Source organism: Geospiza fortis, unplaced genomic scaffold, assembly GCF_000277835.1.
Source record: "Geospiza fortis unplaced genomic scaffold, GeoFor_1.0 scaffold19, whole genome shotgun sequence".
NCBI classification, from domain to species: Eukaryota; Metazoa; Chordata; class Aves; order Passeriformes; family Thraupidae; genus Geospiza; species Geospiza fortis.
In genome coordinates this window covers 1,085,918-1,110,308 of record NW_005054465.1, presented here as the reverse complement: position 1 = coordinate 1,110,308, position 24,391 = coordinate 1,085,918, and the positions used below count along the sequence as shown (strand labels likewise).

General features: G+C 37.8%; 1 protein-coding gene and 1 long non-coding RNA gene across 2 annotated transcripts in view; one reads left to right on the top strand and one right to left on the bottom strand.

The window, feature by feature from the left end:
- Nucleotides 1-14,172, bottom strand: part of CPB1 (carboxypeptidase B1) — a 17,968-nt gene extending 3,796 nt beyond the window's left edge. The window contains exons 1-9 of the mRNA XM_005427986.1: nucleotides 14,096-14,172; nucleotides 13,926-14,001; nucleotides 12,036-12,160; nucleotides 9,657-9,756; nucleotides 9,001-9,102; nucleotides 8,559-8,660; nucleotides 6,146-6,256; nucleotides 5,979-6,069; nucleotides 5,127-5,329 (exon numbers count right to left, since the gene is read on the bottom strand). Coding sequence (XP_005428043.1) covers nucleotides 5,127-5,329; nucleotides 5,979-6,069; nucleotides 6,146-6,256; nucleotides 8,559-8,660; nucleotides 9,001-9,102; nucleotides 9,657-9,756; nucleotides 12,036-12,160; nucleotides 13,926-14,001; nucleotides 14,096-14,166 — 981 coding nt within the window. The 5' untranslated portion in view covers nucleotides 14,167-14,172. The remainder of the gene's footprint in view (nucleotides 1-5,126; nucleotides 5,330-5,978; nucleotides 6,070-6,145; nucleotides 6,257-8,558; nucleotides 8,661-9,000; nucleotides 9,103-9,656; nucleotides 9,757-12,035; nucleotides 12,161-13,925; nucleotides 14,002-14,095) is intronic.
- Nucleotides 14,173-14,832: 660 nt separating this feature from the next.
- On the top strand, nucleotides 14,833-18,338 carry LOC115948661. The gene is made up of 3 exons (XR_004082455.1): nucleotides 14,833-14,850; nucleotides 17,433-17,498; nucleotides 18,276-18,338. It is a non-coding gene; the product is annotated as an uncharacterized LOC115948661 (long non-coding RNA).
- Nucleotides 18,339-24,391: the final 6,053 nt, after the last annotated feature.

The following is a 24,391-nucleotide window of genomic DNA, read 5'->3' as shown; positions in this document are numbered from 1 at the left end:
AGCAGGAATAATATGTATTAAGTAAATACTTGTGAGTATAAATACAAAATATGAGGAAAATATATTTGGTTGTTTTTTCAAAATAGCTCAGTTACTCAAAGCAATCCATAAGAAGGAGATAATAGGGAGGTCAATGCAGAGGTGTATAAATAGTGCCCAAAGTTTTCCAAAAGGGTGAAAAGTAGTTTGGGTTTTCAAGCCTGTAAATTATTTGGACTACACCAGTAAGGAGAAACATTGTTTTCCTTTTGACCTTTGTGGATACTCTTTGTTATTCAATGATTTTCTATATCTCTTGATATAATGGGCTTAACTGAATTGCTGTGGTTTGTTTGGAGTTTGTTTGGGGTTTTATACTGTTAAGAATCCCTCTTTTGCAAGGAAAATGTTGCTGAGATTTATAGTAGCAGAGAAACAAGTGGCGCCCTGCAGTCGAAGAAGTAGCTCCAGAGTAATACCTTGTAACTGGGAGCAGAAATGGCTTTTCAGCTTCTGACTCCCAGCTGAGCTCTCAGAGCTGGTCATTTCAGCAGAAGGCAGCAGTTCCTGTGCTCATCACCCATCTGTGTTTACACTGCAATTACCAATATTTCGCTTATCTGTGTACAGAGTGCGTGAGCCAGGGAGACAGCAGAGTTGTGGTCTCAGTTGTCATTATCTTACATAATTAACAACTTTCAAACTCAGTTTTTTCAGTTATTAGTTTTAATGAAAGATGTGGTACTGATGTCTCTTTCTCACCACGTTGGAAGTTTGAACTAACAAGATAAATTATCAGGCTAGGCATATTTTGTGTGTTAATAGGTAATTTTTATGGGAGCATCTCATCTCCCTCATTTTACTCTTGTATCATCAGGGGGGATTTGCCAGCAAACTGTGACCATTTAGAAACACTCCACAGATGTTGATATGCAGCTGCTGTTTGTGGACAACTCCCTTTGCCCTCTCAATAAGCAAGTGGTCTGGAGGAGCCTTTTCACTGCTTGACTGGACCCCTTGCTCTCCCCTCTCTCTCTTCACTGCTTGACTGGACCCCTTCCCTCACTGGACTGCCAACTGATTTGCCCAAGGCTGATCTGCCCAAGGTATTTTCCCTTCACATCGGTCTTTCATGCTCTACTTGTTAAGTAAAGGGACCCTCAACTTCCTTTGTAATGAAAGGCTGAAAATGGGGATTTGCTGTTAGCTTTAGCCAAGTGAATTGAAACTTCTGAGCCTTTTTGTTTTGCCAGTAAAAACAGAGTCCCCCCTCAAGGGTCCATGATGATGTGTCATTTAGTTCACTGTTCTGTTGTGTCTCATATGCTCCAAAAGCCCAGGGAATCCAGCCAGTGAGAACTTCAGTGGAATGATTCTTTTCCTTTACAAGCCTGTTTTTCTGTGACAGTTTCTACAGTGTTTAAGAAATTAGTCCCTGGTGAGAGGGTTTCCACTGGAAATCATTTGGGCCCTACACCTGTTGGAGGCTCTTGTCTATCAGCCAGATTCACACATGAGCTTCATCTGGAAGATGCTGCTACTAAACACATCCTTTTCACAATTTTAAGACTGCCAGTACAGAACAGTTCTGTTGTGGTAAACTCTTGTGGAAGAGCTGTGAAGCAAATTTCAAATACTGCTTTGCTGCCCACATTCCTATTTGTTGTGCTTCCCAGTTGACTTTAACAATATTTAATGTAACAAGTAGTACAATCATAGTAATACAATCTGTGCAATAACACAGATACATCAGCAGCAGATTGCAATTCCTCACGGGCTTGTCTGAGTCTGGTAGATGTAGGATTTTTGCTATCCAACAATTCTTACCCACAGGTCTTCATATGTCTAAAGCATATTCAGGACTTCACAATTAGGCACTAAGTTAAATAATCAGACTGTCACAGTCATGCTATGTATTTGAAATTCACTCTTGCAGGTTGCACAGACTCTGGGTATATCTCTTTAACACTTTCTAATATGTCTGATTTTAAGCACTGAAGGGGAAGTGAAATGCTAGACCAACCCAATATGGAAGGTTAATTTTGGTGAGTTAAAACAACAACCCATGCAGTCAGTGTGCATTCAAGTAATACAGACTGAAATTATCTTGGGTTGTAAATTAATGGAATATTCTGCAGCCTGTGAAACTGTAATAACACATCTACATTAATCTGAATATGAGCTGGCTGCACACATGTATTTGGTGCTGAGTCTAACTGAGAGACGGAATTGAACTGGAAAGGAAGGAAAGGCATGATACACATTCCTCTGCTCTCTCAAACTACAGTTCAGAGCCAATTCAAATACAAACAAGAATTGATAAAACTAGATTTGTCTGCTGAAAATGAGGAAAGCCTAATGGGAGGCTAAGGCAAATATATGAAGTGATTAAAAAAATGGGATGAACTGTTTATGAAAAGTCTGATTAAATACATAGTTCTTTATTGCAAGAGGACAAAGTGTGAATAGTAAAATAAAGATGAAAGTAGTCTTTTTGGGGTGTGGAGAGATACTGGTCTTGCCAAGCATATTTTGTTACTGTGAAAAGCTGATGCTTCTGTTCCCTGTAGGAGAGGGACTCAAGTTGTATTCTGTGTTCAGGGCAATACGTCAGGGTATAGTAAAGAATGAGCCAAGAGGATTGCGAAGCAGACAAAATGTGATTCTCCAAAAGGAGAACATATTTCTTTAAGGGTGTCATCACAAGAATATTGTGAGACAAGAATATTGTGAAACTTCTGAGAAATGCCTGACCTAGATTTTCCTATCTTGGGTGTTTTTATTTTTGTTGTTTGGATAACAGTGGAAATTTTGTGCAACTCCTAGGTTAGGGGCACAAAACAACAACCCTGAATAAAGGGAGACAAATGTGGGGAAAATCCTTGAGAGCTGTGGGATTTATAATCTCACAGATCCTCTTGCATCTCAGGGGAAGAGTGGGAGGTTGTGGGAAGGAATGGATATACATGACTTTCATCACATTTTACACCCCAAGACCAGGCATGGTTGAAGGATAGTTCTAATCCCTGCCTTTAAGTCAGTTACAATAACTTTGAGTTGTTCTGATTTGCTGAGCAATGCAGTGGAACATGAAAAGGTTCTCTGAGTGCCCTGTTCATCTGGCAAACCAAAGCGGTTTTAGACCTTCTGCTGATTTCTTGAGGCTGTAAACAGAAAATGTCTTTTGAGCCCCAAGGACACACTGTTCACTACGTGTTCAGGGAAGGAAAGTCCAGGCATTCTCTGGACCTTTCTCTTCTGCAGACTTAGTGTCCTTAATCTCAGATTACTCAATTTTTGCACCTTTCTATATCTCGGACACTGGAATGCAACATAAGCCCCATGGTATTATGTTACCTTTAATTAAATACAATGGAACAAAATGTTATTAATGAGAAGCAGACATGCGAGGTTTTGTTTAAATACATGTCCAGTTGCTCACCGAAAGAGATAAGAAATTGCAGCTATATTTCCTTTAATTTATTAGATCTGTCAGGGTAAAAATAACATCTAAGATAAGATAATGGCACTATAAATTTTGCTTCTTCATTTAAAAAATGATGTATGATTATTTCATTTGCCCAAAAAATAGCTATTAAAAGTTAAGGTTTTCATTCTTCAGCATTTCTCCAAATTCTGAATTTAGACAGAACTTTTAGACATATATTAAATAGAACAGTGACAATACAAAATATTAATCTAAGAATTTTAAAACCTAGCAAAGCAGATAGGTTCTTTCTTTCTGCTAGGGATTGCTTTAGTAATGAGTTGTCAGTGTACTTTCTCTGTTTAATACTGTGAGAAACACACTGTACTTTTAGTTACATTTCATCACATGTGCTCTTCATTCAACAAATGGGGGCAGAACTTCATGCAAAGTTTTGACAAATAAGAACTTTGTGATCTTGACAACAAAGCAGATTCAAGTGTTTAGTGCTGTTTATTACTTTAGACTGAACAGTAATGTGTGAATTATGAAGCTTTTGTAAAATATGAAGGCAAGATATTATTACGCCTCCCTGAAATAATTTCAATTACAAAATTCCTGGAATATAAATTAAGAAAACAAAGTCTTCATTTTAATTTAATCTTCTCTTTTAGGCTTTAAAAAAAATCTAACAAGAAACTTCCCTCTTGGCCCCAGTTTGTATTTCTGTTCAGAAACAAGACACATATTTGGGAGTATTCATAAATCTGTCAAACCTGCACAGCAACACACATTGTTATTGCCTTGGACTTTTGGCAGCATCGAGGAAAAAGGGCGAATCAAAATGTGTTTGTTTTGTCTTGCTGTGTTATTTTCCCTGCCAACAGATTCTAATTGCTAATATGCCAAAGAACTGAAGTAATTTTATTATTCACGGTTTTTGATTCTTGGCCTATGAAATCTTTACAGCTTTTTTACGCATTTAATAGTTTTAAACCCTTTATCTGTTTTTAAGTATCAAAAAAAAATTTTCTTAAATGGCATTGGAGTGTGGCTTTTCTCTGGAATTGATAAAAGAGGAATTGTCCTTTAAAATACCACATTCATCCTCTCCTCTTCTAAATAAAATGTCTCCGTTTAAATCCAGGCCTCCTGGAAAAAGCCTCAAAACTGAAACTTTTTATGTCTTTTGTATCTGTTTTCAATTATTCTTTAGTCAAGAACTGCCTCATTGACTTTACTTCAGCAAGAACTAAGTTTCAGTAGAAAGTGTTAGAGAGAGACCCGTGCTTGCTGTTGATACCACTTGAGTTATTTCAATCTTTCAAGTTATTACAATCTGTCAGGCTGCTACCTTGGTTTACAGGCCATAGTGTTTTTATGTAAAGTATTAGAGGTAAACATACAGCAGCCTCTGGAGGCAGTGCTGCACAGCAGAGAGGATTTCTGGATGGCATGACTGGAAGACAGAACTGGTTTTGTGTCAAATTCATTGTGCACGTGGAAATTAAATAAGGCTCTGAAGTTCATCTGATGCTTCAGCTATCTTGAAACCATACTGGTTTCCCCTGTTCTTGCTATGATTAAAATATTTTCAAAAACTGGCAATATGGATTCTTTCCAGATGTTGAAGAAACTGCTTGACATTAAAGGCACCTAAATAGCAAGTGATGATTTTTGCTTATTCTTTTCATAAAGTCAAAATGACAAAGAGACTTACCAGTTCCTGATAATCTGATGGCAAATTGTAAGTGTATGAATAAGGAAACAGTAGCAGCTGGGAATATGAGTGAATTGTCAAGTATGCCTTGATTGTAGAAAGATGTTCACGAATAAAATCAGCCAAAGCCTTGGTCTCCTTTTCAGATTCAGGTGCAGAGCCACAGTAAGTGGAAGAACAAGGGTAATCTGAGGCCCCAAGAGCTGAGAAAAAAGGTGAATCTAATGAGAATCTAATGCGTACTTAAGGAAGAAGTAGATTGTTAGGAGAGTCATGTAGGTAAGCCTTGGAAATCCTGCTAATACACATGCCATATCAGAGGAGGGAATATTTTATGGCATAGTTAAGATGCTGGGAAACATCCCATAGCAATGAATAAATATGGCCAGTGTACATAGTTGGAAGAACATGAATATGGATGTAAAGACCTATATTATGGGAATGTTTTGGGATATTGATTTGCTTCAGTACTTAACAGTCCTCTCCTTGCATATCTTCTCCATTTCTAAGGCACTTCCATGGAACAAAGTGGAAACGACTCATAAGAGACTGCTTTAGTGAAAGCAAATTCCTTTGCTTTCTGTTCTGAACTCATAGCTGTGTGTATGTTTGTATGTATACTTGTATATATATGCACATGTGTGTGCAAATATGTTCACAGAAGTGACCATGCTAGTAGCCAAAGTTTGGGTTTTTTTTCCCAAAACTGCTTTAAAAATTAAACACAAGCTACTCCGCCATGCTTCACTCAAGCTGAAGCTGGACCATCATGTAGGGGAAATCAAATACTTAAGTGTATTGGCTACTGCACTCATGTGTAATTACTTGCAGCTCTTGTTAGGAGACACTTACTGCACCAGCCAGCATCAAAATTCCTGTTGGGATCTGTCCCAATGCAAGTGGTCCCAGCGTTTTTAGAGCGCGTCTTTCTCCACATGCGGTCCTGTAACAGAATCACAGGTGAAAACAGAGTCAGTTCTGACAGTTGACTTTTCCAACAATAAGAAAAATGTACTTACATTTGTCCAAGTGTAAACGTAACCATCAATGTTAACAACAGGCAGAACATAGAAGTCCAGCTTGTCCAGAAGTGTGGTCATGACAGAATCTTTTCCATAGGTCTCCACAGCCTACTTGGAGAAAAGTAGGAAAAGCTGATAATGTCTTCACAGATGTTTATCTCCTGTGTGTGTGTGAAGGCCTGGAGTCTGGGTCAGGAGTTAATGAATGTGGTCATCCAGGTCAGTCCAGCACAGGAGATGGCACCCCTGCATTCTGGTGTGGCCTTAGATGACCTGGATGACCACAGGATGATCAACATTCAAACCACACTGCTGTTAGAAAACCATCTTATACTGCTAGATAAATTATAAGATGAAGGAATGTTGATTTTGAACAGAATAATAAATCACTGGAAAGAGATTTCCATCTGCTAGCTTGGTTACAGGCAGAACAATACTGCTGTCCATATATATTCCTATATCCTAACACCTTAAAGGTTTGAGTTTAATTTATGTGAGATTGAGAAATCATTATTTCCATTTTTTGTATCTGTTGTGCAGAAATTTTATCAATGACCAGAATTATAGAGAATATTTCTGAAGTAACATCCTAACACAATTCCAATCATAATTCTGTGGATGCATTTATTCATAGGGAGACAGATTTTTCCCTGCACTTTTCCAGACACAGACATTGAATAACAAACAGGAACTCCTTCAATATCCTCTATGTCCTTATTTTTCATGATCTGGCACTTGCTATTCTTGTTCACAGATTCATATCAGTGTTGAGAGACCATACAATGATCGTGGAAATTTGCTCTAAGTGTGTTATACCCATGTTTTGTTTACATAACCATAAAGGGCAACACAGGGCAATGCAATGGAAAAAAGCATTTTTTGTCCTGTAACTGACAAGTAGGAGGGTGGGATATAAAATCTAGAAAAGCAGTTTCAGATCACTTGAAATAATTTTTTCTGAGTTTTATTTTATGCTTGTTTTGGTTTATTGTTGTTGATGTATGGGTGGGTTTCTCTTTTGAGATACCTATAACAATGCATCTTGCTCATGTTTTTCTCTATATTTTTTTAAATTTTTATTTCTAGAAGCAATCCCAAGTGAAATTCTGATGATGCTCAGAGGTCTGCTCTTTTAAAGCACTTCTGCCTGTGGACACACTGAGCAGAGGCACTGCTGGTGTCAGGTACACCCATGAATTAAGTGACCAGACAGTGAAAGTGACAGCTGCAGTGACGTGAATTGCTGAGAGAAAAATGGTACCACATACTGTCTGCAGCCTTATTAGGCACTAATGAAATCATATTCCCATTGACTCCACCAAAATGTCACTTCCAATTTCCACTGCTCCCTACACAAAACCGCATGCCTGTCTGATAACGCTGAGATTATACTTGCCACCAAGGCCTCTGCCAGCATGGCTGGCTCATGTAGGTTGGCTTTTCTTGTCTTGGGTTTTAGATTCCAGCTGCTGCTTCTGGTGTGGTTTTATTTATTTGGTTGGTTGTTTGGTTTTGTTGGTGTTTTTTTCCTAATCTTCCAACAGAAGTTATTACAAAATTTGAGATTCAGTCAGTAAGTTGCTCTGCTAAATTTATTGATCTCCCACTGAAGGGTAATATACCTGTCTCTGTGAAGATGACTGTGCAGCATTTGATATCCCCACTTGCTTTATATTGGTAGTGAGAAAAAAAATATAAAGGACATAAAATTGTTTAATTCAAGACCTAAAGCATCCCAGACTGAAGTGAAGTGAATTTCACCTGTGCAGCTCTCCCTTGAATATGGTTTCATATTTTAGCACCTTTCTGTACAGCCTGAGGTGGTAGCTCCAAGTGATGTATATGCATTTCCCTCTCCCTGAGTGGAGCTTAGGGAGCTTCATTTATAGTCTTCCTCCTTTCTTGGGTACATTTCCTCAGTGCTGATCTCAGGATAGGTTTCCATTCTCTCTTGCCTTACTGAATAAAGCTGGTTGCAAGGAACCCACCACTTGGCAAGTCAGCTGTTCTGCAGTGCATTCAGGTGCCTTCTGATGTGCCCTTGAATTTCCTTATTCCTGATGTCTGTGTGCAGAACATGGCTATGTTTATAGTGTTACTTGAGCTATTTGCTTTTGTCTCACCTTTCTCTGACTACAGGTGCAAAAAGAATTTACAAACTGAGCAACCATTGTAGTTGTCAGTACCTCTTAGACACGTTTCAGATTGTCTCAAGCTGCTGAGAGATTACAGGTCCAAGCACAAAGATCTGGTTTAAGTAGTTGCACCTTAATCCTCTGAGGTGAGAAGAAGGCATGAGCAGGCATGTATTTAGAGGGAAAAAGGCAGTGGCCTGAGTTCTTGCTGCTCATTTAAGGTTTTCTTAAACATAGGTTTTGCAAAATATTTTTTCATCATTAAGCTTACTGACCTCTTTCACAAACCACTGGCAGAAAGCAGGGCTGATCCACTCTCTTGCATGGAAACCACAATCCATAAAGATGGCCTTCTTATTTGCACCGTTTTTTCCCAGCTAGGAAAAAACCAAAAAACAAAAACAATACCCCAGGGCTTGAACAAAATAAATTGTATGCAGAACAAGTCAGTCAGCTTGCTGACCTATTTATACAAATATGGCATTCCTTGTTTAAATGGAAATCTGTGGAGTGCTCCCAACTGTACCTGAGCATGATAATCAAGTTACAAAAATACTCTTAATAATTTCATTTTTATTAATGTTGATAAGCTTCCCCCAATTATTTGATTACTCTGCATGGTTGAATTATTTCCTGTAGCGTCTCTAAAAGTTTATCTTGTATGTTTGAATGATACATTACTGTAAATAGAGGAAAAGAAGAAATCGAGGCACTCACTTTGAGAAGGTACATTGGCCGTCCTTCATATGTTTTCCCAATTACACTACGAGAGACAAGGTCTGGGTTCTGAGCAGCAATATCAGCAGTCCAATCAGCTATCTGTTTAATAAAGAGGTTAAGTCTAGATCTCTGTTCCTTAGGTCCAGACTGATTAATTTGCAGATTTCAACCCAGAACAGTCTTTCTAAGCATCTAATGTGGTCTAATAGTTAATACGATTTGTAGATTTCCAAGGAGCTGCTGCAAAGATGTGAAGAGTAACATGGCCATGATTACATGTCAGGAAAAATGAGCATGGCTGTGAAAAAAGGAGGATAGGGGTCTTATGAAGAGCTAGAACTGAAGCAGAGAATGAAATAGAGTTGTTTAGCTGAGGAGATGGGAGAAGTAGTGAAAAAGAAAGGAAATTAATAGTGAAGCATCTTAGCCTAGTCATTGGATTTCTGCCAGAGTTTCTTTGCATCGTTGGGAGCAAAGTAGAGGAAATGAGAGTAGGTTACACAAACTAGCTCAGTAACAAAGAGGAAGGAGAGTTTGGAGACATTATCATGTCAATGGATGGAGCAGAAGAGGAAAAGGGAAGAAGGCTGGAAGCACTTTAACTACAGAAGCTAAGGTACCAAGGTGATAATGTGGTAAATTCTAGACTTTACCGTGTTCCAGTTGTTGTACTTCACATAGCTGTGGCTGGCAGTACGAGCTTGGCTGTCAAACTGGGCATCCAGTGCAGCCTGCAGGTTGTCAATCAGAACTCTGCAAGAAGGCACCATAAAAAGTGTGAAGAGAAACATACACCAATCCAGCAGGAAAGTCAGACATTTCAAGGTCTGCCCAGCTTTTAGGCTGCACAGATTGTGAAAGGAAAAGTGGGCAGATTGGAAATAAGATATATTAGGATCAAGTTTCCACCTCCTGCCTCAACCTTGCTGCATAAAGGACCAGGGAGCAACAGGCTCCTGCCAGTTAGCAGCTGCCTCACCACCATACTAACAAACCTCCAGGTGGCAACAGTTTGATTTCAGAAAAATGGCAATGCTGAGACAGAGTGTGTTTCAAAATGAGCTCTAGGCTGATCTCATGTTGCCAGCTGCTTCTGCCTCAATAGGAAAAGGGCCTTCTTGAACTTTTGGCACTGGAAGGCAGTTAGACTGCAGCAATGTTTCAAAACCAGGCAGCAACCCAGAGATGTTTGCCAGATGAAATTCCCTGTAAAACCAAGCTTCCAAATGTTAGATGTGGTTTGACAGCTCTGTTCGGGTGGCATTATCCATCCTCCAAGCTACTTCATTGCATGTGAGGTGAGCTATTAAATACAACACACAATTGCAAAAAAACCTCAACATCCTGTCTGGATTGGCTGGATCTCTCCAGTCCATTTTTCCCTGGGGCTGACACAAAGGCACGACTTATCACTGGGGATACTCTTGAGGACCTTTTGCTTATATTTCAACCTTGGATATCAAAAATTGAAGTCCTCTTGTTTTTCCAGCGCCTGTCTTAAAACTCTTACAAATCTTATTCATCCAGGGTATGTCCTTGATCATTTGTGATTTGGATAGAGGATCAGGAGGCCAGTTTGTGAGGCACCAGCAGCCTTCAGAACAAACATTGCAAGTGACATGATGTCATGGCACTGCAGCTGCACTTCAAAAGGGTTATAACAGCTTGGGTTGTCACAAGGACAATCCACTGGTTTGTCAGGGACAGCTTCCAGACATTCTGGCCTTTTGCTGCAATCAAAAGATTTGTGCATGGACCTGAAGCAGTTAATGAATATTATAGGAAAATGAACACATGTAGAGTAACTCCTTTGCTGAAGAGGAAATTTCACTGAAATGGGATTCCTGTGCTGTGTGTGCACTGTGGGATTATTGAAAACAATTTATTCTAGAGTGTATTTAGATTCTGTTCCTGTAGAGGCATCTAAATCAGACTCAATTGACATGAGGCCAGTAAATTTAGGGATGCATTGTGATGCATCATGTGATGTCCAGTGAAGGTGTTTGGTCTAATAGCAACAACAGTGGGGCTGAGAGACAAAAACTCTACTCTCAGCCAAATGAAATTATAAAAACTTGATCAAATACCACTGACTTCCAGTGTCTGAGTACATGATGTTGACAGACTATACTTTACATGTTAAAGAAGCCTGATAATGAAGTTGGGCAGATCCATTCAGCAGTGCTTAAGTGGAGTGAAAGGAGAAATGAAGACAGACAACCCCACTCCACTCCAGCTCAAAGTCTCATCCTCAGTTAATGCTTGCACAGTGATTGGAAGACATGAAGTGAAGAACAGGGTCAGGTCCTCATTCTCCTTATTCTTCCATTAGTGCTCCTCACTACAGAGATTTTGTTCCCAGTGGTGTGTAATGTGGCAGTGTGCTCTGTTCTCTCCACTTGTGCTGCAGTCATTGTTGGTCAGCTCTCTCTTTGGAGACATCCTTGCCATGGATCTGCTATGTCACTTCTGTCAGACCAAGGCTATTCTGGGAATCTGTTTTCCATGCTTCCTTGACCTTTCACCTGGCAGCTGTCTTCTGTCTCTCACCTGTTGGGGTTTTCTGGCCCACTAGCTATTGTTCTGCAACTCACTGGGGACCTGCTCATGGTAGCCTTGGGGCACATAATTTTATTTTCTGGCTTCAGTTCCCTGTCCATTTCCCTCATCTGGTGTATTTTCTGGCTCTTTCTAGACCTTTGCTGCATTTTGTCTGTAGTAGGAAATATTTCTATCTCCATCCATACTCCAACCTTGTGTATTGCAGTGAGCTTTCACCTCAGGGAAATTTCTGGTACTGCATCTCTGCTTCCTATCTCTTGCCGCTATCAACATTTCATCTCACCTTGTCAATGCAGAGTAGTTACAGTCCATTTGAACTGTCATAGGAAAGCTGAACCCAGTAGAGGCATCCATAGGAGGGATGAAGTTTGTAACAGGAAAATCAGTTGACCAATATGAAAAGCTCAAATGCATCCTCCATGGTATTTAGTCCCCTTTTATTCAAAGTACAGTAGTCAGAACGAACTTACTGGTACTCCATTCCACTTTCTTTCAGAAGATCTTCAACCTTAAAAGACTTCTCAGCTTCAACTCTGAAATCAACTTGCATTTTTGGCCTTACCAGTGTGACAGAGTCTGGCTGCCAAAAGTCAACCTGAAAGAAGAGAAAATGAAGACATAAACAAATAAATGCATATGTGTGGCTGTGATTTTTTAGATTGGTGTATGTGTGCTAGTGAGGTTGTGATTAATATACTGAATTTCGTTCCTATCCTATTACACTGATTCAGCATTGCTTCCCACAAGTATCAACCTAAATTTTAACTGGAAATTGATTAAGATTTTCTTGGGCCCTGCATTTTATATGGCAGAATTCTGGAGATGACAGCGACAATTCCACGAATTGTCTCCAGCATCTGTATTCATACAGAATTGTTAATATTATAACTATATTTACATTTTCATATATGTTCCATATATAGTTATTTTACATAACTATATCTACATTTACTATAATAAATATATATTATTTATACATGTATAACAATATATATTATTTATTGCTATATTTATTATAATAACTATATTATATTAATAACGATATTGATATTATCTTTCCTTTTTACAGTTTCTTTCATTTTTTTTCTCAGGTTTTTGCCTACAAATGTTAGAGAGAAATTAACTCAGTATCAGGGGTGAACTGTATGAATATTTTACATAAATCAACTGAAGAAGACTGTTGTCTATATGAGTGCTTTAAAAAGAGATCACTGAAGTTGATATGAGGAACTTGTGCCTTTGAAGATGTTTCATTTCAAGTGGACAAACAACAGTGTTATTACTACTTCACTTATTTTTGCTGAAGTAAACATCCAGGCCTCTGGATTTAGTGCTCTGTTGGAGGCCAATGGAAACAAAGATGATTTGCCAGCCTGATGCCTTTACACCCTTTCATCTCACGAAGGTAAATGAAATTTGGGTTGGTTATTCATGAATTATGTGTCATCAAATTAGGTGATTGTTCCAGAATATACAATTACATCAGTCCTGACTGACTGCTTTGTATAACAATGGTAGTTCAGGGATCTTTTCTTAAAAGAAAAAGAAAACAAACAATCCTCTGATATTTCACACTTAAAAGCAAGCATGGTATATATTAATTTCCTTAATGTTGGCAGCACCATTCCAATAGTATGTTGTTCTACAGAAAACTGTTCCAGCATGCTGCAGTAGCCTGTTGATGATAGGTCTCCACATCTGTACTTCATTAAAAATACCATCCTTTCATCCTACAGCTAATGGTGTCTTTTTCACCAACAGCTATTTTACAACATCAAAGCTGAAGAGAAATATTGAAAACACATTTGCTGTCTTTGTTGTTTTTCATCGTGTCATTGTGTCATCATATATCTACATCAAGGTCAGTGAGAAACATGCAGCTTGGAGAGAAAGGAAGCTTTAAACGAAAGTCAACAGAAGAAAAGATAACATGAGAGACTAGAGGCCAAAGGAAAATTCATTTTGCTGGCAGTATAAATTTTTAGATTATTTACATGAGGAAAACGTTTCGCCTGTAATAGTAAAAGTTCTGGTAGTTGGAATTTCCATGATTTATCTAACACATTCTTGAAAGCACCTCACACTGAGTACAGCACTTAAGATTCATTTATTCTATTAACAAATTCTGATGGGCACTTTGACATTCAGATTGGGTAAACCAGACTTTCTTGGAAGGTATTTGAATGTTTTGTAGCGCTCTACTTTTATCAACTTGTCCTATTCCTTCCAAAGAAACTGACCTGAATGAAATCAAGATTAAGTCTTTAATTCAATAGCACAATTAAAAAAAATCTGTTATTTGAGCAAAAGGAGAAATATTTATTTCAACTACAATATAACCACTTCCCCAAGTCCTTTACCTCCATGATGCTGGCAAGGAAATTGAGGATTTCCACCTGCTCATCATTCTGTGGAATCACACGGAACACCTTCTGCCTGTAAGGGGAGAAAAAGATTCGATTGAAACACTTGAAAGCCTTTTGATCATGCAGAAGAAATCACAGATATAAAACTTGATGTCTGTTCTTACCCATCAAAGGAAAGATCCTGCAGGTGAGCAGAAACAGATGCAGCACCTATGAGAACCAAGAGCGCCCACATTTTCTCAAACAGGTTTTCTGTTCTTTTTGTGCTGCTTTTATAACTTGTTTTGTCCTTCTTGTTATCAGTTATACAGAGAACAACCCATTGATCAACTGATAGTTTACTCTTGTGGCCTTGTTTTATTTGCATACTATTTATAGTGTGTGTTTTCTTCTACACCTGGGAAAATATCTGAAAGTCTCACAGAGGCCTGGCTAAAGAATCTTGCTATTTGAGCTGGAAAAACTCTTGATATGAGAAAGTGAATTTAATTTACTTTTTTTATTTTCTGTTTTATGTGAATTTAAATATTTTTAAATAAGGTGGTTGCTGAATTATAAACTTTATAATATTTTATTGTTACTTTGTGAAATGGTAGATGTCCATCAGATGTTGTTGCAGTGTTGCAGTGTGCCTGGTCTTAATCACAAAGTTCCTCTTCATTAATAATATAAGTTTGACATTGACATATTATTGTCAAAGAGGAATCTACCAATTGGAATATACCCATAAGCTTTTTTTTTCTCCAGCAGAGAAGGAAATCACTGAACTTGTTCTGTGCTCACTTCACTGAAATTTGTCAGGCATCTGCAGAACTGGAAGAACAGAAATTTCTAGTAGCAGTAGGGTTGTACATATACTGCATGCGATGCAGCTGCTGATTCTTGTGCATTCTCTAATTTCATCATGTGTGGATCAGAGGTAAATATCTTACAGGTTAAGCAATACTGTGGAATTTACTAAGATCAAATGAAATGTATTCATACTAAAGAATTTTTAACTTTCATGTTGTACCTACTCTGAAGAACAGTGGTGTGTTTGCAGCAGTGCACTTCATCTGTTTAGTTTTCATTAATGAGTACTTGGCATTGAATGCAACATTAATTGTCTGTTGATGCTGTGTCCTGATGTGACTGATGTTTTCGACAGGGAGCCTCTAAATGAATCAGTGAACAAATAAATAAAAAATGGAATTTACTAGCTCAGTTCTGTCTCCTGTTCTGCCTAAGTAACCAGGCAAATTAAAGGAGATCAGACACAAATAAACTCTACTGTGTATTACACGTATGTGTAATACAAATATGTCGAAATTTATTAAGAAAAATGGTATAATTCATCTCAGATTAAAAGATGTAGTTACAGTTTCAAGGTACAGAAAATTTAATTGTCATTGAGCATTTTAAGAATGAATGTGGCATCAGACTTGACACTGAATTTTTTATAAGGTTCTCTGGACTCAGTTCACTAAAGCATAGACACAGAATAGGTAGAAATATAATTTTAAATCAATGTTCATGCATATAAATAGGACCCATTATTAATACTTGCCTAAAAGGAGAGTCAAAAAGTCTACTGGGCCTACTTATTGAAAACTGTCTTTGCCAAACCATAGGATTTAAACTTAGGTTGCAATTAATGCCCTAATTTGTAGCACTGCAAGCTCTTGCCAGTAATAATCTTACTGAGAGACAAACCTCTGAAGACAGATGACAACAGGAGCTGTTCTGACAGTGTCAAAACAATACTGCACAGTCTCCAGAAGTTTTAGTTTTATGATGATGAGATCATCACTACAGATATCAGCATCAAATAAAAAGGTCTGATCACATAAAGACAATTGCAAACACAATAATGTGGAGATGATCAAGCACAGAACTTGCAATGAATAAATGATCATGAGAAGTAATCAAACAATTTGCAGATGTCATCGTTCCCTGTTGAGAAGCATTTTGGAGATAGAAATTGCCAGATTTCAAAGTCTGAGTTTACTTTTAATAAATTGCTTCTTTATTCATGCAGTTGGAGATGATGGGGGTTTTTTGGTTTTATGTTTGGGTTTTTTTTCTCCAAACAATTAGTGATGCAGCATCGACTACTGAGTTGGCAAGCATCACTGAAAACCAGAATTTGTTATAGCAGTTTTTGCAGTTTCCATCCCAGACTACATCAGAAACAAACACTGACCTGGAATCCTACTTAAGTGATTTATTTTGCATCTCAGGATGGATATTTGTCAGGTTAGTTCATAAATTAGCTCTAAACATTGCCTTGTTCTTCTAACTGTATAGCATAAATGGTTAATACTTGTATATATACTTGATAAAGGGGCAGCATAAGGATAAATAAAAGAGCAAATCAGATTTGGTTAAGCCATCTGTTCTTTTTAGCCTCTGATTACAAGCCAACATCAGCAGTTGGCCATGGTTGAGTAAGCCTTGGCCTATCACAGAGAGCAGAGCATTACCTATATCTCTGAATAGATTCAGAAGGAAAAATTAATTTTTTGTAATCAAGGAAATAAAATCCAAAAGGAGAATATGTGGTAATTTCATTCAGGACAGGCATTTTGTCTTACACTTACCATAACTGAGGCTAAAAACAGTGTCAGCAATTGCAACTTTGTTGTAGTTGGTTGCTTTTTAGATGATTAAAAATACAGCCTCCTATGATGCTGTCACTCACAAAGAATATTCCCTGTAAATAACTGGCTACATTCCAGTGAAATTCATCTTTGTAGTAATTTCTTATTTCAGTTTTTGGAATAGAATTACTCTGGTACTCCACTTTGAAAAGCATATGAAGGCTAACCACAGACTGATAAAAGGAAAAAATAAACATCAATGTTAGCATTTCAGAAGCATCCTTTATCCTACAAAGCCTTTCATCCCATTTGTTATCAAACTGAGTCCAAAAGTCTGAGGATAAATAAGGTCTGTTTTTATAGGATTTTCTGTAGATAAGAGATTTCCTGAATCCAGTAGTTTGTTTGTCTACATTTTTAAAAAGTCTACCATTTTTAGTCACAAAATATAGTCAGTTCTTACAATCCCTGATTGACAAATTTATCTTATTAATATTCTTTAATATTTAATATGTTCCAAAAGATCAGCAATGTGCAAATCTTAACACTGCTTATGTGTGTTATGTAGCAAAGTCCTAGCATGTGCCCCAGACCAGGCACATGTATTTGATGTATGGCACCCTCTTATGATCATTTATTTGTTAGGGTAATATATTCTAACCTTAGTTTTGAAGAGTAAAACTACTGAATATATTCTGAAGACCTTTGAGAGTACTTTGAAGAGGCCAAGATCAGCAGAATCTGCTACCCAGCTTACTATCCAAGCTTTCTTGGTACTTTCTCTTTATTTATATATTATTAATATTCTTTTAATTCATCAAAGGCTTTTTCAACTTTAGGGCTCTGGGACATGCTCATATCCTACTGTTTTGGTAGCTATGTGTTGGTATCTTCTTTTTAAATTTTTTTTTCACATTTGCAGATGCTACTTAATAGGTGTGCAGGTACTGGATAAGAAGATAAAAGAATGGAAGTGATGAGATCAAGGGTATGGAGCAAAAAAAGAGGGAACACTCATGACTTCGGGATGTGTTTGTACTTTTGTTATTGACTTCTCAGGGGAGAAATATGTGAACTTGTAACTTGTTCTTTTGTAGAGTCAGTGGATTCTTGCCAATGTATCTCCTGTGAAATAAGTATCATATTTTTACTATTGGCCTCTAGGAATCAGGATTGACTGTAGTATTGCAGCTTCATTGTATAATCCATGCACAGCTTGCTTAGGGTTTAGAAAGTGTTTTATTACCCTAGCTAGAAGTTGAATATATAACATGTATTCGAATCCATATTTGTTTGAAAAAATGTGTGAAATATGCTAAAATAGAAGCAGTAAATAAAGGTATTTGCAGTACCAGAATTCCCAGAAACCAAGCCCTGAGAATCTATCTAGTGCCAAACAGAGAGAAGATGTTTAATGAAGCAATGAGAAGGACTAACCTCACAGCCATTGGTTATGGACATCTTCTCAATCAGCTGGTCCTTGGGCTGAGCTTTCTGTCGTGTACAAGACTGTGGCCAGTTCTTATATCTGTATCTCAGATCACACCCATGCCATGATCTCTGTGAGGCTGGCAGGGCCATGGCAGGATTCAGTGACACCTCAAAGACTCACAGAAGCATACGGCTCTCCTCCTTACAAATTTAAGGCACTGAGATCAGCATGTGGTGTGAAGTGAGATCATAACCTGCTCCAGGAATGTGCAGGAGTGAGTAGACACTCAGTGCTCTTACTATTAGAAGCCAGTTTTATCCCATCTTTGTGCAGGTTCTATCTGATGGATTTAGGAGTTTCTCTCCTGGGGTAGATCAGCACATCATTCTCACCTACAAATATCTCCAACAATGCCAGAACCAGATGCTGCTGAGGTGATGCTAGAATTATTCTGTAAGAAGACCCAGGAGTGTCTGCCCACTGCTGAGGCCTCTTCAGGGTGTGTAATTCAGACTGTTAGCATGTTGTCTTCTTCAGTATTCCCCTATTTCCCATCCTGGGCTCTGCAGGGGCTGAAGGTAAATCAGACTGTCAGTGTGCACTCATCCACCTCCAGTTTTAGCAGGAGGATTTAGACAGACAGATGGATCTCCATTTCATCCCACTAAATATGATCCAGATAGTGATGCTCTATTGGTGTTAACCAAGCACAGCAGGATCACCACGAGTGGGAGCAAAGGCAGATGAGAGTTATCAGGAGAGTCCAGGATGCATAAAAAACATCAACAGGAAAGGTTCAGGGAAGAGAGTGGACTGAGCAACTTGATTCCACCCTTGGGCCTAACTGAAATTTCTTTTTTACAGGTTGATGGGTAATTTACTGTTCTGTTTTGCTTTTTGTATGTGATGGCCCTCATGGGTGATCTGAATTATGAACATTTTTCTCCTACATAGCTTGTATTTCATCTGCAGGCTTGATAAATCTGAAGCATAATGCTTAGATAGATCCTTCAGCTCTGGATGATTTTGAAATCCAGCGCCCTTTGCTGAGAGACAGGTTATATCAACTGGTGTTACACCTGGGCAAAGGTCAGGGAGTTCTACCATTTCAGAAAAACAAGACTATTTGGAAATTGATAAAGTTTTCTGTTCACATCTACTGAAATAACCCAAATTCACAAGCTACAGATGAAAGTAGAACTCTACTATAATCAAATAAAACTTTGGCTAATTCTCTGGCTTCCTTCCCAACAAAACATACATGAAAAGATCAATACAATTAGTTCCCTTCTTACTTTCTAGAGGAGTTTGGAGTTAGACTTCAAAAAACATACTAAAAAAACCCCAAACAAACAAAAAAAACCACACCAAAAGAAGCATGTTAAAATGCCAAACAAAAATGTTCAAATAGATTCTGCACATCAATTTGTTCATGTAAAAATATATTCCTTCTTAAACAGACTGACAGTTATTAACTGATCAATAGTATTCATAAAACTCTTCTCAAAGCAATTAATTGGACTAATAATCTCTACTCGGACAGCCTTATTAAAACATACTAATTGCAAAAACTAGTGAGAGCTCACTCATTACAAGAGTATGGGGTAGCAGATTAAGTTGAATGAATTAATCTTGGCACTCTTTGTTCCTCTGTGAACGTGTAAGTAAACAAAACTCAAACTGAGCAGAGAACCTGTCTTAAGCAAGTGTATTAATAATTTGTGAGATATCACTGGGAAAAAATGAACAACAAATCAAATCCATGCTACTGAGGGGTGTGGAACCAAATCTGAGGATTTTTCCTAGGTTCCTTTTATTCAAAGAAGGAGTTCAACTACAAAAGATATTTTTTTTCAAAAAATTATTAATTTGCTATTTTTAGTAAACAGTAGATTTCATAGAACAAAGGAAAACACAGAGTGCAAACAATTTAATCTTGTCACCATAGTCAAATTTCATTTCCATGAATTCATCTGAAAATAAACTCAGTTAGACAAATGTCTGTTAAACTTGTATGAAAAGAGCCTCAATGAAGCCAAAGAGAAGCAAGCTTCAGAGCGTAAAGTGCACCATTCTTGGGAAATACTTTTGCCTGCACATATGGAAATATTAGGCATCACAGATAAGATAGCTACTTTAAATTCAGTATCCATATTCTTCTGTATTACACCCAGGCAATTCCAGATGTTTAAATTATTTCCTTCTTTTTGCTTGGTAAAGCACAATAGAGAGAAAATATTCCTTATACCAACTTGATTTGAAACAATTTGTAAAACTAAGTTGTAATACACAAATACTGGGACTGAGCAGGTCCAGTTTTGGGCACAGGCATTTTGCTACTAATTTATCTCTGCTTCTTAGTTATATTTTAGGGTACTTTTCAGCTTCCAACCCTGAAATCAGATCTACTAGGAAGGGGTGAAGGAGGAGTAAAGGAGAGACCATGCTTTGATCCACTTCCTTCTGAAACATCACAGCTACCTGAAAGCCTTACATTTTCTGTGAATTATTTAAAACATTTTCTGGGGGGGAAAAAAAAAAGTATTTTGATGTGGAAATGTTGCTGTAGTAGTGCTTCACAGAAAGGTAGAAAAGATATCCCAAGGCCCAGTGCTGTATTCTGCAGCCTGTATATGTCACACCCATGGTGTTCTGTGACTAAGGACTCCAGCCATGGAGCAGCTCAGCTGCTGGTTGTGTGCAAATGTCATCAGGAAATCTGGTCCAAGAGCCTGGCCAGATAAAATAATAATTAAATTATAGTATATAAAGTCCTTAGATATAGATATAAAAATACTATTTTCTCCCCTGTAAAGCTCCTACCTTAGCCTGAGAAGTTTCACAGTGAAAGGTGCTGTTCCTTCCCTGTTGTGGTTAACTGATTTTTACTACTATGCAGCTTCTAGAAGGGCTGGGGAATCTTTTCCTCTTGGTTTGCTGCCAAAGATTTTCCTACCTTAGCAAAGCTGCCTCTTGGTTTGTTCAGTATGTTGCTCACATTTGATTTTGTTTTTTCACCAGAAAGCTTAGAACAGAATATGTGAAGTTTGGGATTTTGCTTGGTTTTGATTCATACAGTTTTTAATTAAATATTTTGCTCCCTTAATGCTGCTTTTGTCTCAGTGTATTTTCTGAATTAGGTAAATTGCTGAAACTTCTCTCATGTTTGAAGAAACTGGTAATTGTTATCCAATGAGGAAAATGAGAACAAGTCATGATGTTCAATTCCCTGTCGCTGAATAACAAGGTTCTGGAACTTGGACTAAGAGATTTTGTCATGAAACAAAAATTACTACATTAGCTTACTGGAAAAAAATCTGGATCAAGTCAAGGATTTATGCAGAATAAAAGGTGAGAGAATGCCCTCTTCATCAACTTTCTCCTTCATTATGCTCTAAGATGTGACCCTAACATCACAATAGTTAGATTTGTGTTCTATCTAACTGACATTTCACTAAATTCTAATGGCTTTAGTGGTGGGTGGGTGGGAGGTGGATCACTTTGTTCAAGGCAGAATTTGCATGGAAATTTCTTGGAAGAAAAACCATTAATTTTAAACCATTTTGTGTCACTTCTACTTTGACACACATTCTTGTCTCTTCATAGCCACAAAAGAAAGGAAGCACCTGCTTGTACCTTCTTCTCACACACCTGCTAGGAAAGCAAATCCTGCTTTAGTCATCGATGCCACTTTGGGCACTTTGCTGTAGTTGCACAGGAGCGTCTAGTGGAGCCTTCAACTTAAGTGGCTGCTTTACTTCTACTTTTCCTTTGAGACCAAAGAACCACAGAAACTAATGGGAACACAGATTGGAAGTAAGAGGTATTCCAAACCTACTAACAAAAGCAGCATAATGAAAACTGAAGACCTTGAATAATAATAAAATAACTGAGTTGGTAAAAACCCAACTGATGGAGCTCTCATGTGGAACATATTGTGTCTACAGTGTTACAGATAATTTCCTTTGTCTTTCTCTATAAACATGTTTTTCAAATGAGTTTCAAGTTGGTGCAGCTGCTTCAAGCCCAGTATATTGAAAGCATATTCATATGACAGATGACCAGCAGCTGCTGTTGGAAAATGGACAAAGCAAAGGGTAGATGTTGCTTGGGAGGATGAACTTGTGCTTCCAGGCAAAGCATGTTCCTCAATATTTTGCTCCTCTAAGAGCTTTTCATTGCAAACCTGGCCCAGTGACACTAAGAGGCCTCTGTCTTTCCAGATACAGCTCTAGGAAATGTAGCAAAGAAAGAAGAAACAGAGATCCTGGTGGACTCTTTGGTGAAGGTACTGAATGACAGAGGAAATCTGTTGTTAATCTCTCTGGAATTGTTCTCTCTGTTAAAGAAGATACTGTCCTTTGTTAATCCTGGCTCTGATTTATTCCTAACCATAGAAGTACTTTGTATTGAAGATCTGGCAATGGTGTATGTGGCAATACACATACCTCTGTTCCAGAGGCATTTAACTGTGTCCTATCTCCTATCTCTTTGATTCAGACTTTTTTTCCCCAACGTTTTTTCCCCCTTTAAACACAGTTTAGGAAAGCTACACTTTTAATGACTAAAAAAAAAAATAATTTTCCTTTCTTTTGATTCTTGTCTAAAGCATTCCATGCTTGTCCAGAGAAGGAGAGAAAAACACCACTATCCATTTAACTGGCAACATAACATGCATATTTTGTATTTAAATCTGTCAAGATGCATACTGCTTTCAGTTTATTACCATTTTGATCCTACAAGTTCCACAAAAACATTTCTTGCAGCTGTCAAATACTGTGCATCTTCCTTGGTAAGAGGGAATAAACATACACATACTTTGATTTACTTCATTGCTTCAAAGTTTGAAATGCACTCAGAGCTTTTCATGGAATTTTGAAAAACAATTCTTGAAAAGAGTAATTATGAAAGTAATAATTTTCTCACTGATGTTATTTTTCTATAATTGAGAGTTAGGCAGTAAGAGCATTGTGTTTCTGTCTGTTTTTTTCCCTGCAGTGTAATCCAGAAAAAAATTTGGTTTATAAAATTTTTCATTGCCCTGAGGAACTGCAGTCAGGCAGAAGGCTAAGAGACTGCAAGAACTGAAGCTTATATATAGAAACAAATATAAACAACCTGACAAGCACAAACTATTAAAAAACTCCAATAAAAATCTGCATTTCAAATAGGCTTAAGTCCTATTTGAGTCCTTAAGCTTGTGGCTAAGGCCATATGGTTAGAGGAGGACTGCCTCTTGTAGTCCATATCCATCCACTCAGAAATGGTGCCAACCTTCATTCCCTTCAGAATTCCCTTTCCTAGCATTACAGAAGTGGTAGTTTTCCAATTACTTACCTGGACAAAGGGTTTAAATGTAGGTTATGCTTCTTTTACTGCCAGAAAGTGTCTGTTTCCTGGAGACCCCTTTTTGAGAAGTGCTCAAAGGGAAGCCACACTTCAATACATCCACAGGGATACAAATATATGGAACTCTTTGTAGATCGTTACAGGGAGCTGTGTTATGTTACAAGTTTGGGGTTTTTTAGGTTGCATTGATATTATTTCAGGTACTTATTAATTTTTTTCCTTTTGTAAAAAAATTGCATATTCATTAAATAGCTGTTTAAAGATTATGATCTTTTAGGAAAAAGGTAATTATTTTGTAATGAAGTAGCCCAGTGCTGACAAAAGGAGAAAGTGATGAACTTTGTAAAACAATACGTTCACAGTAGAAATGGTTCATCATAAATATAAGGCACTCATGGCTCTTTCAGAATTTGCAAATAACAGCATTTACAAATAAACCAGATCCTCCTGCCATCTTTGAACTGCATATCCTGATATCAGTGTTTGAAGGTGGTTTGGTGGGAGAGACTGCAAGTTCTACAAGAGTCAAAAGTAATTCAAGAGCATAGATTTAAAATTATTTTCTGTGAAACACCACCTGTGGTAGAGGAATACCATCCCAAGGGACAAAAAAAACCCAACAACCATTGTTCTGGGATTGTGCTGAAGTTCTGCCAAGGACTTTTCTAATTCTTCCAAGCTTATCACAGGCTGTATTTGTCTTCTATAAATTAAAGTCAGTATCATGAACTGTAGCCTTAGCACAAGGCCAGCACTGTTTGTAGTGAAAGGCAGGGGTTTTGCCTGCTGATTTGAACTGCAGCGAGAACTGAGGAAGCTGATGTCTAACAACTGAATTATTCCATCAGCTCCTCTTCTGCCTCAGAAGTGTCTCTAAACCCATAGAAAGTTCTGACCAATTAGTTAGTCCATAGCTTTGTCACAAAGCTGAATAATCTCTGTCATTCCTGATAGGTATCCAAACTATCTGTTCTTAAAATTTTCCAGTGCTGAAGTGCCAAAATTTCTCCTTTGCTGTGTTGCAAAAAGAAGTGGTTATATTTGGGAAAAGCTGTTTATGAATGGATTAAACAGGTTGAACTTTGAAATGTGGAACCCAT